Below are 13,435 nucleotides of genomic sequence, written 5' to 3'. Positions count from 1 at the left end.
CCATCATAAATGGGTAACTTTAAACCTTGGTCTTCTCGAAATAAGAAAAATGTGATCGTCGGTTTTTGTAGCCTTTATATACTTTTGTGTTTCTTTTTTGTTTTTTGTGTTCCTTTAAAAATGTTTTATAGCATTTAAATCTGTTTTGACTGCATGTTCAAAAAGGCTTTGCTCAAAATATATTTTCTTAACTTAGGTATTAAACAATAAAAAATAAGTGGTTAATTTTGTAATCAATAATTTTAAACCAATTGAAACATGAATAAACGAATCAGTTATTTGAAATGGTTTTCAACGAAATCAAATTACGAAAGACTCAGTCTCAAGGCTATGTTTTTACTATTCTTGCTAGAACGCTCTCATGGATGTCCTTCCGAATGTTCCTGTAAAGTGCCAGATATGCAGTGCGAGGGTTTCACCGAAGACACATTAAAAAACTTGTTCGTACCGAATGATGTGACTAGAGTTTCAATTAAAAAAAGTCAAATAAATACCCTAAGCAAGGAAAACGTGGCGAACCTGAGGAATTTATCAGAACTTGAATTCGTAGGTTGTGGAATTAAAACCATAGGAAAAAGTGCATTTACTTCTTTTAACCAATTGACTAAACTAGTTCTTAGTGGAAACGAGTTGAGTACTTTGCAGCCTGATATTTTTTGGGGATTTATTAAGTTGAAGTACTTAGACCTCAGTAAAAACAACATTTCGTTTTTGCCGAAAGGAGTGTTTCATAGGCTAACAAATATTATCGAAATACGTTTGATGTATAACGCTATAAGAAACGTTCAAAATTCGGTATTTACAATGCTACCTAAACTAAGACTGCTGTACTTATCGTACAACAAGATTGAAGAAATTGAAAATGAAGCTTTTCAGAACCTAACGCTGGACTGGTTTTCGTTAGCTAAAAATAATATACAACGAATTCCTACATCCGCATTCAAAGGTATGCGTATATCAACCTCTATTATGCTGCTTGGAAATCCTATTGATTGCATGTGCAAATACGCAATTGATTACGCTGTAAATCTTTCACATTTAAAAAACAAGTTGACAGCTTATTGTGCAACGCCTTCAACCGTTGCCGACAAACACTTAAGTATTGCTCATGAAGAACTGTTGTGCACCCAATGCGATCTTCATTTGTGTCAAAACAACGCAAAATGTATTGGCGATGAAAGTAGTTATAGATGCCAATGCCAAGAAAAATTCAAAGGTAGGCATTGCGAAATAAATATATGTAGTCAAATTGAAGACAAAATGCTGCTTCCTGGGGAATCAAATCATATTTCACCTGAAGGCAACTTGATAAGATTTAACAATATTATGTATGTTAGGTTAACAGAAGAGAGTGTCAAACTAGAGACCTTCTCTTGTAAACAGGAAAAACTTCTAATTTTCATTTGTGGAACAGAACTTGTTATTATATCACTTTTCTTGAGTATTTGGGCTTACAAAAGATTTGTCGCAAAGAAAGATAAAATACAGTTTAATAATGAAGTAAGAGTCAAGATAGCCCCAGAATACAAAACATAAGAAGTGCAAACTTTAAAACAAATCCCTTTTTGCTGAACATTTCAAGAATTTAAAAATATTGCAAAGATTTTATTGATTTGATCAAAAAACATCTTATTAGATTAAATTCGTTTTTGTAGATTGTAATTTGATGTTAACAAGTCAGATTACAGTATGCTTCAGCATTCATGCGCAACAACATGCACAACAACATTCATGCGCAACAACATGCACAACAACATTTAAACCAAACAAGGTAACCTACTCAAAGTATTCAATTTATTAATTTGTTTGCTGCTTTGTACACTAAATAAATAGATGGCTTGCTGTTATAGCCATTACAGATACGATAGCTCAGATAATTACATTTTTTTGAATCATAGAAATTACTGGAAACTCAATGTTATTGAAGGCATATGTTTTGTTTTTTTTATTATTATTTTGCTCATACTTCTACAGACAATGTCATAAAAAAATGCGCAAATAATCAGAATTGCTTACTAAACGGGGAAAATCCAATATCATCTACATCATTAAAATAATCTAATACTGATAAAATGGGAGGTTACTAGATTTATCCCAAAAAATTACCCAGTATGATACCTTAACTTATCATAATCATGATAACTTGAAATAAATTAAATTAAAATTGATCTACAACTCAAAACGACTCGATGATGTCAAAACAAATTGTATTATCCCATTTTTTATCTGTGAAGATTTTATTTATAATACTTTTTCAATCACCTATATGAATCACTCACACCTACCAATTGTAATTGATAATTAAATTTATAAAAGTTTTTGTTGGGCATTTCCTTAATTCCATGGTATATCTACTTAAGTTACAACAAAAAAAGATATGTGAAAAAATGCATTTGAAATTTGCAATCATTTCTATGAAAGAAGATTTTATGTATAGTGAGCCATTACTTTTTTAATTTTGAGGCAGTATTTAAAATAGCAAATAAAAAGTTGTGTTTTCGTTGTTACAAAGAAATAAGATCAACTTACTTAGCACAAACAAGTTTTAGTTTATTTATATGTTTATTCATATATTTAAATGTTTCTTTCGTTTACTTGTTAAGTTATAGTAAAACTTTGAAAGCGCATGTTAAAATTTTATATCGAATATATATGTATATATATATCTTCTGCAATTTTTACATAATTGCTACAAGTTTTTAATAGCTGACATTGACGTGGTCTCATTATATTTATTTAATATTAAAAATAAAAATCAACCTTTAAGCAAAACTGTTGCAACTTGCCCCTGTTGCAACCAGATCCAGTCTCCTAAAAGCCATTTCTTATCATTTGAAATTGAGATTTAAAATGTATTTTAGAAAGTTATTTTTGATTTTCCGGAAATTGACCGTCACTGATTTGTATTGATAAAAATTAGAGCCGCGCTTTTCAAATCCTGTGTGCAGCCGGGTGTTATTTTATTGTGTAAATACAAAAATTATGTTTTCGCAATATCTCAGTTTCTGGACTGTGTCCAGTTTTGGATCAGTGAAATAGTAGCGTACATCATCTTTAGCGAAAAGAAAAAGAAAAACATTTTCTATTTCTATGCAACATTAAAAATTTTGTACGTAAAATTCTACTGAGTGAATAACTTTAAAACTAGAAGTCCTTGAATTAAAACCTTTTTCTTTTCAGGAAAGGGCTTTATTTGTAATTATTTTACCTAAAAAACCTTGTCGTTGTTGTTCTTTAAGCAAAAATTATCATGTTCTTACAATCCTTAGATTACAATCCTTAGATTAAAGGATTGAAAAGAACTTGACTAATATTTATTCAAATTATTTTCCATTAGCTATAATCTTTTCCCATCTTTCAGGTAACAAATGAATTTCCTTACGGAAAAAATTAGTTTCTTTTAAAGCTATCCATCCATTGTTCGGTGTCTTCGTATAAATTGAAGTGCTCATCAGAAAGGCTTTGCTGCATCAATTGAATAAATGGTAGTTCGATGGCGAAATCTGGTGAATATGGGGTAAAATATCCCACTTAAGTCGTTGAAGATGTTCTTTAAACACTTTAGCAATTTGTGGTCTTGAATTAAAATATTGATGCGCATGGCAACCCAGGTTTTGCCCCTGATTTCTTTTTTTTAGGTTATCGCAATTAATTAATTTCTCATACGCAGTTACAATTCTGTGCAAATATGATTACCTATCATCATGCTTTTGAAGTAACAATGTGCAAATTGATAGCCGTCTTATTTGCATATTGATAGTCATGTTGTAGTTTTCAAGTTTGTGAATCCAACTTTCTTAAACGCTTCAACACGCTTCATCAACGAGTCTAAGAATTCTTTAAATTTTGACATGAATCTTCATCAAGTACTTAATTCCAATTCTTCAACTTTGAATTTATATTGGTGCCCCGGTGCGTTCTTTGTCTTTGAAATCATTATCGTTATCTATAACAACTTTCGAATGGTGTATTGTTATAATAAACTTCCACGACGACAAGTTTCATCAATACTGAACATCTTTAGGATTATTTGGGTATCATTTGGAGATTTTCTCAAAGAATGTCTAAGCTTAAGACCTTCGATATCAATTTCGTGTCATTGCAAATAGTGATTTATCAATAAAGTGCATTGACCTAAATATGAGAAATTACAGAAATAACATTAAAACTAAATTACTCACTTATTTTAAAAAAAAAGAATTTATAAAATTTATACAGTAGCATGCATAAATCAGACTTTTAAATAAAATAAATTGTAGGTAAGAAAATGATGAACGTATACACAAATAAAAAATGTGAGAGGTTAAGAATGAAGTTAACCCAGTAAACATCGAACAATTGGTAAGTAGTTGGCCCGATCCTAATAACCAACTATTAGCTACAGTTGGGCCAACAGTCGGCTATTTAGTTGGTACCGTGAAAAAAACGTAACGCTTTTACCAACACTTAGCCAACTGTTTTTAAACTATTGGTTGCCGTTAACGGCCCAACAGTAATAAAACAGTTGGCTAACAGTTGGTACCATTACCGGCCCAACTATATGATTTTTTTTCGCGATTTTTTAAATTCGCTTTTGCGCTTAAATTAAAAGTGCAAAAGTTATAAATCATGTTTTGAATATTGCTTAATAACAAAGTATAACTTTGCTTTTTAATATTTAACTTTCTATCTAATAGTGATTGTTTGTATATCAGATTTTACCAGTCAAACAGTACTACTGTCCACACAAAATATTGTATTATTTATTGATAACTTAGTTGAATACACAAAATAAACAAATTTTTAATCATTACACTTTTATTTCCAGATCATTAAAGAAAAATATTTACAAATAAAAAACTGAAAATATTCTATTATTGTAGTTAATATTATTAAAGGTTTGAAATTAATATTGGCAGCTTTAATTAAAAACAATATTTTAAAACGCTAGTATTTAAAAACGTGGCGATTTATTAGATAATTATTAATAATAATTAAGAAAAATTAGAATTATAAATAAAATCAAGATAAATAAGCTTTTATAAATTTGCAAATGAAAATAATAACTAAATATTCTTTTCATTGATTAACTGCAACTGATTTTTTATAACCTTGCTTTTCATCTTTCTATTTATTCGCCCATCTCCTTGATCAATTGCGCCCTAAAACCATCTTGAAACTATGGGGTAAATATCTTTATCCTTGGAATTCAGATACTGAATTCTTACTGTTGCTAAAAGAATAAAATGAAAATAAATTTAAAAACTCAATTTATTTTTTGTTTAAATATAAATTATTTTTAAGTTATTTTTAAGTTTTTACACGTATACTTTGCAAATCAAGAATTACATTAACTGGTTAGCAGTTTTAAAAATAAGTGCATATGATAACCGAGAGCAATAAGCTTATAGGTTCAAGACAAACTTCTATATGCTCTTTAAGAATCATATAGTTGAATACTAATAAATCATGGTCTACATTGGCAATTAACGTCTCTAGTTAACAATAAAATACGGCATTAATAAGTTCAAGACACCAAGGGAGAATATAATATCTTACAATGTCACAACTAATGACAACACTGGTAATTGTCATAAGTACTAACATATTATATTCTTTCTTAGTGTTGTAAACATATTTTTGTAAATATAATAATACAGTTGACTTTAATAGACTAAAAATTTACATAATTAGTAATACTTACATAATAAGCACTTTAACACAAAATGATAAAATTGCAACTTAATCTTGCTCATTCCAGTAGCTATCATCTTACTTGAAGATCTGTTTAGATTAGAAAAAACGCTAAAGTTTTTGGAAAACATGGCTCCCAACACACATCGTATGTATTTTGGACATTCAACTTTACTGCCAATAGAACGCAGATATTTGACCTAAAAACAAATAATGCTACATATTACAACTTTTTTTATTTAAATTATTTTTTCAAAGGTAAATGAAAATGTAATGGGGTATAATATAACTAAAGTATTATTAAATTACCTTTGATAATTTACAATTATAAGATTTATAAAAAAATTATCTTTGATCTTATAAAATAATAGTTACTAGTTTAAACTCAACCTGTAGACTGGTAGAAACATAATGTAAAAAATAATTTCAAATTACATAGAGAGCCATCTCAGATTTCATCTGTAGCATAAAGTTAAGCCTCTCCAAATCTTCCTTACTTTCCATTGGAAGGCCAAGGGGAACAACAATGTCTTCATTATCCAAAAAACTTTGAACTTCTAAAAACTTATTTTTTTGCTCCAGTTCTTTTAATCTTAACTCCAAAGCTGCTAACTTCTCTACAAACATACATAAATAATTAAATAATATTTCATTGCATTTGAATCTTATTGGAAAACTGGTTTCAAAAACACAATCTAGTTATTAAATTGAAGACAGACATAGATGAAGGTGTTATGGAACTCAAATATTTGGAGTTAAAGTTTTAAACATTCATGTTATTTATCCCTGTAGGTGAATTGATTGCTGTGAAAATGGTATTCTAGCACATTTTTGTGCTGTGTTATTAAGGTCACGCGAAAGAGCATTACTTAAAACCTTTATCTGCATAAAAAAGTAGAAATGTGTATTTTTGTAACATGAAATATGTATTTTTTTAAAGCCTTCATCCATTTATGACTTAAATTAAAAAACAAATTTTTTTTTTTACATAAAATATAAATAGTTTTCTTTTGTCAATATGTCAGCATCATAATCAATGTATGTATGCATAACACATATACAATGTATAACAAGTAGTAAAACAAAAAAACAAAAAAAACAACAAACAAATAGTTTAACCAAAACCTTACTTTCCTGATCCCCAAAATTTTGAACAGTTTTCTCATAGTTTTTAGAAGTCGATGCCCCTTTTAATGAAATGCTATAATTATATGCATTATATGAATATATATATATATATACACACACATATATACGTATAAATATATATATATACATATAAATATATATACATATAAATATATATACATATAAATATATATACATATAAATATATATACATATAAATATATATACATATAAATATATATACATATAAATATATATACATATAAATATATATACATATAAATATATATACATATAAATATATATACATATAAATATATATACATATAAATATCAGGGTGTTAGCCAGCCTGACAACATCACATACAACAAAATTCCCAATCATTACAAAACTCCCAAAAGGTCAAAAAGCAAAAGATAAAAACAAACAAAAAATAAAAAACAAAAAACATACCATGTCTTTAATGTGTTAAGTTATTTTATGTTATAAAACATTATAAAATGTGCATTATATACGAACTACTTAGTAAAAATACGTAGTGGGTACGCCCAAATACTCTGTTTATACTGACAATAAAGCACATTTTATTTGTATGTATCTATGTGTATATATATGTATATGTATCTATGTGTATATATATGTATATGTATATATATATATATATACATATATATATATATATATATATACATATATATATATATATATATATACATATATATATATATATATATATATATATATATATATATATATATATATATATATATATATATATATATATATATATATATATACATAGATACATACAGAAATATACACGTAAACATACTACTTTACACGCACATATACATTTTAGCTGTATTTTAACTTTTAATAATAGTTATAATAGAGCTAAAATGTCTAATACAAATACAACAATGGTGTCATCATAAAAATAAATTAAAAAACTCAACCAATGTCAAAAATTATATCTGAATGTGTAACTAATGGATAAATGTAAAATATTTGTACTTACCAGCGTAAAGGTTATATTAAGAAGTGTAGTAGAGTTTGAGTTTAAAAGTTAAATTAAACGGTAAAAAAAGCGTTTAAAAGAAAAAAAAAGAAAAATAGCTTCAAACTAAACTAACTCTATTGAATAGTTTTAATTATTGAATGAATCTATTTGGATAATTTTAATTATTAGTCGCATGGTCTCAGTGAATATATTCACTTAGACCATGAGACTTATTTTTAAAATACATTTATAAAACTTACGGGAAACTTTAACAATTCAAAAACCCGCGGTACACAGTCGGTTAATGGTTGGCACGAAATGCCAATAGTTAGCCAACTATAACCGATACTGGTCCATCAGTTGGACCAACTAAAGCTTGTTTACTGGGAAGTGTAATGATTTAGGTAGAAATGACGGAGTGACATTAATAACAGATTTGTCTTCTCTTCGTTTTACATTTTAGAAATTGATCATTACACATTACCCTGTAAAAATGACAATTAATACCAACTTCATGTCCCCTGGAAATCCTTTTAAGGGTAAATAGTATATAGGTACAAGGATCACCACAAGAAATTTCAAAATCAAAAACGGCCGTCCGAGCGAGATATTCACATTCAAAGTTTTTGGTCCATAGTTCTCATTTTCACCATATAGATATTGTCAAAACTTAACATATTTTTTTTTTTTTTTTTTTCTATATTGAGAAGCTTTTTATTGCTACTAGTAGAAACAGTAACTATTTGCAACATCGGCACCACAATCATGTATTTGGCAGAGTGGATATACTAGGGTGTAAGTTTTAACCATATCATGAATTTTAAGCCAAAACATGAAACAGACAAATACAGGTAACAAACGGAATTTTATTCTGGTCAATTCATTTCAGCATGTATAAAGAACAAATTCTGATGCTACAATTTCTGTCATTCCACATAAATTCACATATGTTTACTGTTTAAGTCCACAACACATTGCAAAAGTTGAAGATAGTAATCAGGATGAGTTTGGTCCCTCTTGAATCGCTGCCGATAGTTAGCAAAGTTGGAATGCATTGCCTCGGTTGTTTATTCACTAAAGAGTCCCAAAGAACAGTGATTTATAGAAATGAACTGAGGAACATGGAGGAAAAGAGCATAAGCATTCGATGTCCCATTTCTTGGAAGATTTAAATGCCTCAATCGTCTGACTGTAATTGGCTTCCGAATGGTTTCCAAAACAGGCTGATACAACAGCATGAAGTGTTTGAAGTGCACCAGTGATCTTTGCCACTTCTTGAGCTTTGACCATGGGTGCAAGAGACTCCAACAGAGCAAAATTTTCCAAAAGCTAATTGCATTCTTTTTCGTTGAACTGATCCCTATGGTATGGTTGCATGCTAATGTGCAGCCCTGAAGGCCATTCTTTGGCACCTGGCCGCACTTGAACCAAGCCCTAGAACATGTGATTTACAACTCCCGACATGAGATGCAGTTCATTGGGTGGAATCAGATCAAGAATGAATTATGATTCATCTACCGGTAATGATTGGTGGGTGAACAACACTTTTGAACTCTCGGGCCTGTTTCACATTGCATCCTGTTAATTCAAAAGCTTTGAAGCACTCCTTGATGGAGCCTAATTTTCGGAGGGCACCAACATTGGCAAGATTTGTTGATGCAATTTGACACCAGTAGAAAGGGAGACTACTAAATTGTGCCTGGATTCCACAGATGATGTTGGCAATCATCAGTTCATAAGAAACAACAAAAGGTACCTTGAAGATGGTCAAGACTTTTGGACTTCTTCACGTGTATTTGCTTTCGATACATTCATTAGTTGCAATAAGTCCTTTTTTTATTCTCAGGCTATTTAGTAGTGTCATAACTGAAAAAGGTCTACCAACCAAGACAGTGGTTCCTTCTCATTGGGTTAATTTAGCTAAATGTATTGATATAAATCAACATAAAGAAGGCCAAGAATTTTTTGATATTTTCATAAGTTTCTGGAACGTGAAGCCTCTATAAAAAGTCACAAGAAATTCTCAAGAAGAAAAAATAATGGCAACAGCTGTGTTGGTTCCTTCTTTAGAACTTTAGAAAAAAAAATGGCAACAGCTGTGTAGGAACCATCTTTAGAACCGCTTTTTGAGCATTGTGAAGGCTGAGTTTCAGTGCCATGACAATCTCATGGCAGCGTTCCATGCGCAATAACAGTCAGCCGTAACCATGCGCCTAGGACAGTCAGCACAGCCCTGGTATCAGTAGGACAGTCTTGAAATTATGCGGACCTTGCTATCGCGATACAGGCCTACCAAAACGCTCTGGGTGCCAGTACAAAACTAACATCACCAGTCCCTGAGCCCGTGTTCACCTATGTCGTGTTAGACAAGATCATCCTGATTCGCAACTATGTGGTGGTTTGATTCGCAACTATGTGGTGAATTTGCTGAGAAGCAGCTTCCATGATCCGATGATTGACTGAATTGAAAGGGTAAAAAAAAAAAACAACTCAAAAATAGGGTTTCAGCGGATTAACCGCAAGGGCTCTTAACCTATTTGGAAAATCTTTGTCCCGGCCGTTCCATTTTTCTTTTTCTTTTGTTCCTCAGTCTTTGTTCCTCTATGTTCCTCTGTTCATTTCTAGAAATCCATGATTGTGGTGCCAATGTTGTAAATAGTTACTGTTTCTACTAGTAGCAATAAAAAGCTTCTCAATATAGAAAAAAAATAAATAAATATGTTAAGTTTTGACAATATCTATATGGTGAAAATGAGAACTATGGACCAAAAACTTTGAATGTGAATATCTCGCTCGGACGGCCGTTTTTGATTTTGAAATTTCTTGTGGTGAACCTTTTACTGCTCTTTTCCTCCATGTTCCTCAGTTTATTTCTATAAATCACTGTTCTTTGGGACTCTTTAGTGAATAAACAACCGAGGCAATGCATTCCAACTTTGCTAACTATCGGCAGCGATTCAAGAGGGACCAAACTCATCCTGATTACTATCTTCAACTTTTGCAATGTGTTGTGGACTTAAACAGTAAACATATGTGAATTTATGTGGAATGACAGAAATTGTAGCATCAGAATTTGTTCTTTATACATGCTGAAATGAATTGACCAGAATAAAATTCCGTTTGTTACCTGTATTTGTCTGTTTCATGTTTTGGCTTAAAATTCATGATATGGTTAAAACTTACACCCTAGTATATCCACTCTGCCAAATACATGATTGTGGTGCCGATGTTGCAAATAGTTACTGTTTCTACTAGTAGCAATAAAAAGCTTCTCAATATAGAAAAAAAAAAAAAAAAAAATATGTTAAGTTTTGACAATATCTATATGGTGAAAATGAGAACTATGGACCAAAAACTTTGAATGTGAATATCTCGCTCGGACGGCCGTTTTTGATTTTGAAATTTCTTGTGGTGATCCTTGTACCTATATACTATTTACCCTTAAAAGGATTTCCAGGGGACATGAAGTTGGTATTAATTGTCATTTTTACAGGGTGTGTACAACTTGTAAGCCGCCGAATTCTCTAAATTCGTATTCACGCATCGAAAATCGTGCGCTGGAAGTTAAAGCTCCGTCGATATGCTGAATTGAAAAAATATTTATTTTACACCGTTAACCGCCCCAACTTTGTGTTTCAAAGTAAGCCAAATGTGATCAGAAACGAAAAGTGTCACTTGGCGGTAACTTAATGTATACTAATACATCTTTATTTTTATATATTTTTTGTATATTTTCAAGTAACAAACGCTAAACTTCTTTAGAAGTATAGCTTTTACCTGGTCAAAAACTGTGTATATTGTTGACACTATAGAATACTATAGGTAGACACTATAGGTTTTAAATCGTATCACTCGTTCGTCAAGCTCCCTTTGTTCTGGGTCCCAAAGCCGAGTACTTACAAAATATTGTTCTCTGGTCATTACAAATATCGCTATTTACTGAGTTTCAATTAATACAATATTTATAATGCGTGTCATTCTACATAATCTATTGTAAAACAACATTAAATCTTTTTGTTCAAATTAGAATTTTTTTTTAAATTCTAATAGTTTCTCCCTAAAACATTAAATATATTTTAATAGTTTAGGCTGATGACACTTAAAGTGGATGTTGAAAATGAATAAATAAACGAACTCTTTTGACAAAGCAAACCAAAGTGTTTAAATTAAAGCTGTATCGTGTTTTAAATAAATCAGTATCGTGTTTTACTCGGTTCAATTCTATTTATTTCTTTACACTATGAACTTTCTACAATTCGTGTTTTAACTTTTTTTATTTAAAGGATTTCCAGTGAGATACACCATCCCCATCTTCCCTTCCCAGTTTTAAATGAGATATACCATCCCTACCTTTCCTTCTCAGTTTTAAGATACGCCATCCCTACCTTCCCTTCCCAGTTTTACATTAAATTACCGTTAGTATAAAATCTTTAAGAAAATATATTTTACGTAAAAAAATTTAATGTTGGTTAACATATAATCAGAATAATTTGTAATATAGATAAAATATTCTTTTTCAAAAATTTCAAATTCAACAAACAAAAAAGCTTTAAGAAATAGAAAAACCAAAGTTGTATATCTTATGTTTAAAAAACTTGTTAAATCTTACCTTTTACGCAGTAAAAAAAAAATAAACAAGTAATGAAAATGAAAGTTACAATAGAAATGAAATTACGACATCACGTTCTAACTCACAACACTTTATTTGTAACTCACAACAATTTTTCCTTCAGATTTAGAATTTTCTTTTTAGTGGAAATTGTTGCTATATCTACCTGCCTGTCTTGTGAAATTGTCGACCTAAGATAATTTTTAATCAATTTTAATTTCAAAAAATTGCGCTTCCCACTTGCTATTTGAGACTGGAAAAAAAAAACTCTTAAAGAACTTTAAGAATAGTAGAAGTAAGAAGTTTAAGTAAAGAATTCTTATACATTGTAAAGATCCTCAGGTCAATATCTTTTTGAGATTAAAAACCTTTCTAGTTTTTTGCATTTCTTCAAAATATCTGAATGTAACTTTATTTTTATTGTAAAAAAATCATAAAGAAAAAAAAAATATTATTGTATTGTTGCAGGTGATCAAACCTTTCTTTTAAAGATTGCGTTTCTAAAATTGCTAAGTAAAACTCTAACTTAAACTTTTCTTTCGGCTCCTGAAAGATTCTTCATCTTGAGTTTTATAATCAAACAGACGCCTCTTTCTCTTTCTTCTAACTTGTTCAGCTTCGAAGTTTGACATCGCTTCCATTTCGTGCGCAATCTCAGCAGCATTAAGAATAATCTTTTGAAAATCTTCATTTTATAAGGTAAGTTTTAGTTATATTCAGCTGTTGTGTGCTATATTTTAATCAACGTTTTGGTTTTGCAATATTTTATTTGAAATGTTAACTTCAATAAAGATGTTGTACCATGAGACAAGGAACACTATAAACTTGAATTTAGATTAAAAAAAAAAAAATTGGCCTTTCTCTTCGATTTAAAACGTATTTCCTGTAGATGTATCTTCAAATATTTGCATTGAAATATCATACATTTTACTGAGATTTAAACTTAATGATTTAAAAGTATTAATCCGGCTTTCCCCTTTTTGTATCACTTAACGGCTTGACTGAATAATCAGGAATGTAGCTG

At 29.9% G+C, this 13,435-nt stretch overlaps 3 protein-coding genes across 7 annotated transcripts in view; 2 read left to right on the top strand and 1 right to left on the bottom strand.

The window, feature by feature from the left end:
* The window catches only part of LOC145192630 (calcium/calmodulin-dependent protein kinase type 1-like), a 38,515-nt gene that overhangs the window by 479 nt on the left and 24,601 nt on the right, over nt 1-13,435 (top strand). Inside the window, exons 1-2 of one of the 3 annotated variants that reach the window (XM_090086318.1) lie at nt 195-1,500; nt 1,656-1,771. The gene's annotated coding sequence lies outside the window, so the exon portion shown is untranslated. Of the gene's footprint in view, nt 1-194; nt 1,501-1,655; nt 1,772-12,860; nt 13,111-13,435 lie in introns of those variants that run through there. The other 2 variants (XR_016452192.1, XM_090086326.1) reach the window with 2 other exon arrangements.
* On the top strand, nt 259-1,642 carry LOC149894516 (uncharacterized). Its single transcript, XM_090086294.1, has one exon. It carries the CDS (start codon nt 259-261, stop codon nt 1,534-1,536), a length of 1,278 nt encoding a protein of 425 aa, XP_089942420.1. The 3' UTR covers nt 1,537-1,642.
* LOC149894515 (uncharacterized) lies at nt 4,928-8,046 on the bottom strand. 3 transcript variants are annotated; one of them, XM_090086348.1, is made up of 5 exons: nt 7,821-8,046; nt 6,804-6,874; nt 6,109-6,290; nt 5,684-5,873; nt 4,931-5,212 (listed from the first exon to the last, which is right to left on the bottom strand). In XM_090086348.1, exons 3-5 carry the CDS (start codon nt 6,175-6,177, stop codon nt 5,142-5,144), a joined length of 330 nt encoding a protein of 109 aa, XP_089942474.1. In that variant the 5' UTR covers nt 6,178-6,290; nt 6,804-6,874; nt 7,821-8,046; the 3' UTR covers nt 4,931-5,141. The 3 variants fall into 3 exon arrangements, with proteins under 3 accessions (XP_089942467.1, XP_089942474.1, XP_089942480.1); XM_090086354.1 differs by lacking the exon at nt 7,821-8,046 and adding an exon at nt 7,256-7,386; XM_090086341.1 differs by lacking the exons at nt 6,804-6,874; nt 7,821-8,046 and having other exon boundaries at nt 4,928-5,212; nt 6,109-6,766.

Source organism: Hydra viridissima, unplaced genomic scaffold, assembly GCF_058129835.1.
Source record: "Hydra viridissima isolate aposymbiotic clone 2 unplaced genomic scaffold, HvirCarnegie_v1 scaffold_1, whole genome shotgun sequence".
NCBI classification, from domain to species: Eukaryota; Metazoa; Cnidaria; class Hydrozoa; order Anthoathecata; family Hydridae; genus Hydra; species Hydra viridissima.
This window is presented reverse-complemented; position numbering and strand designations above follow the sequence as displayed.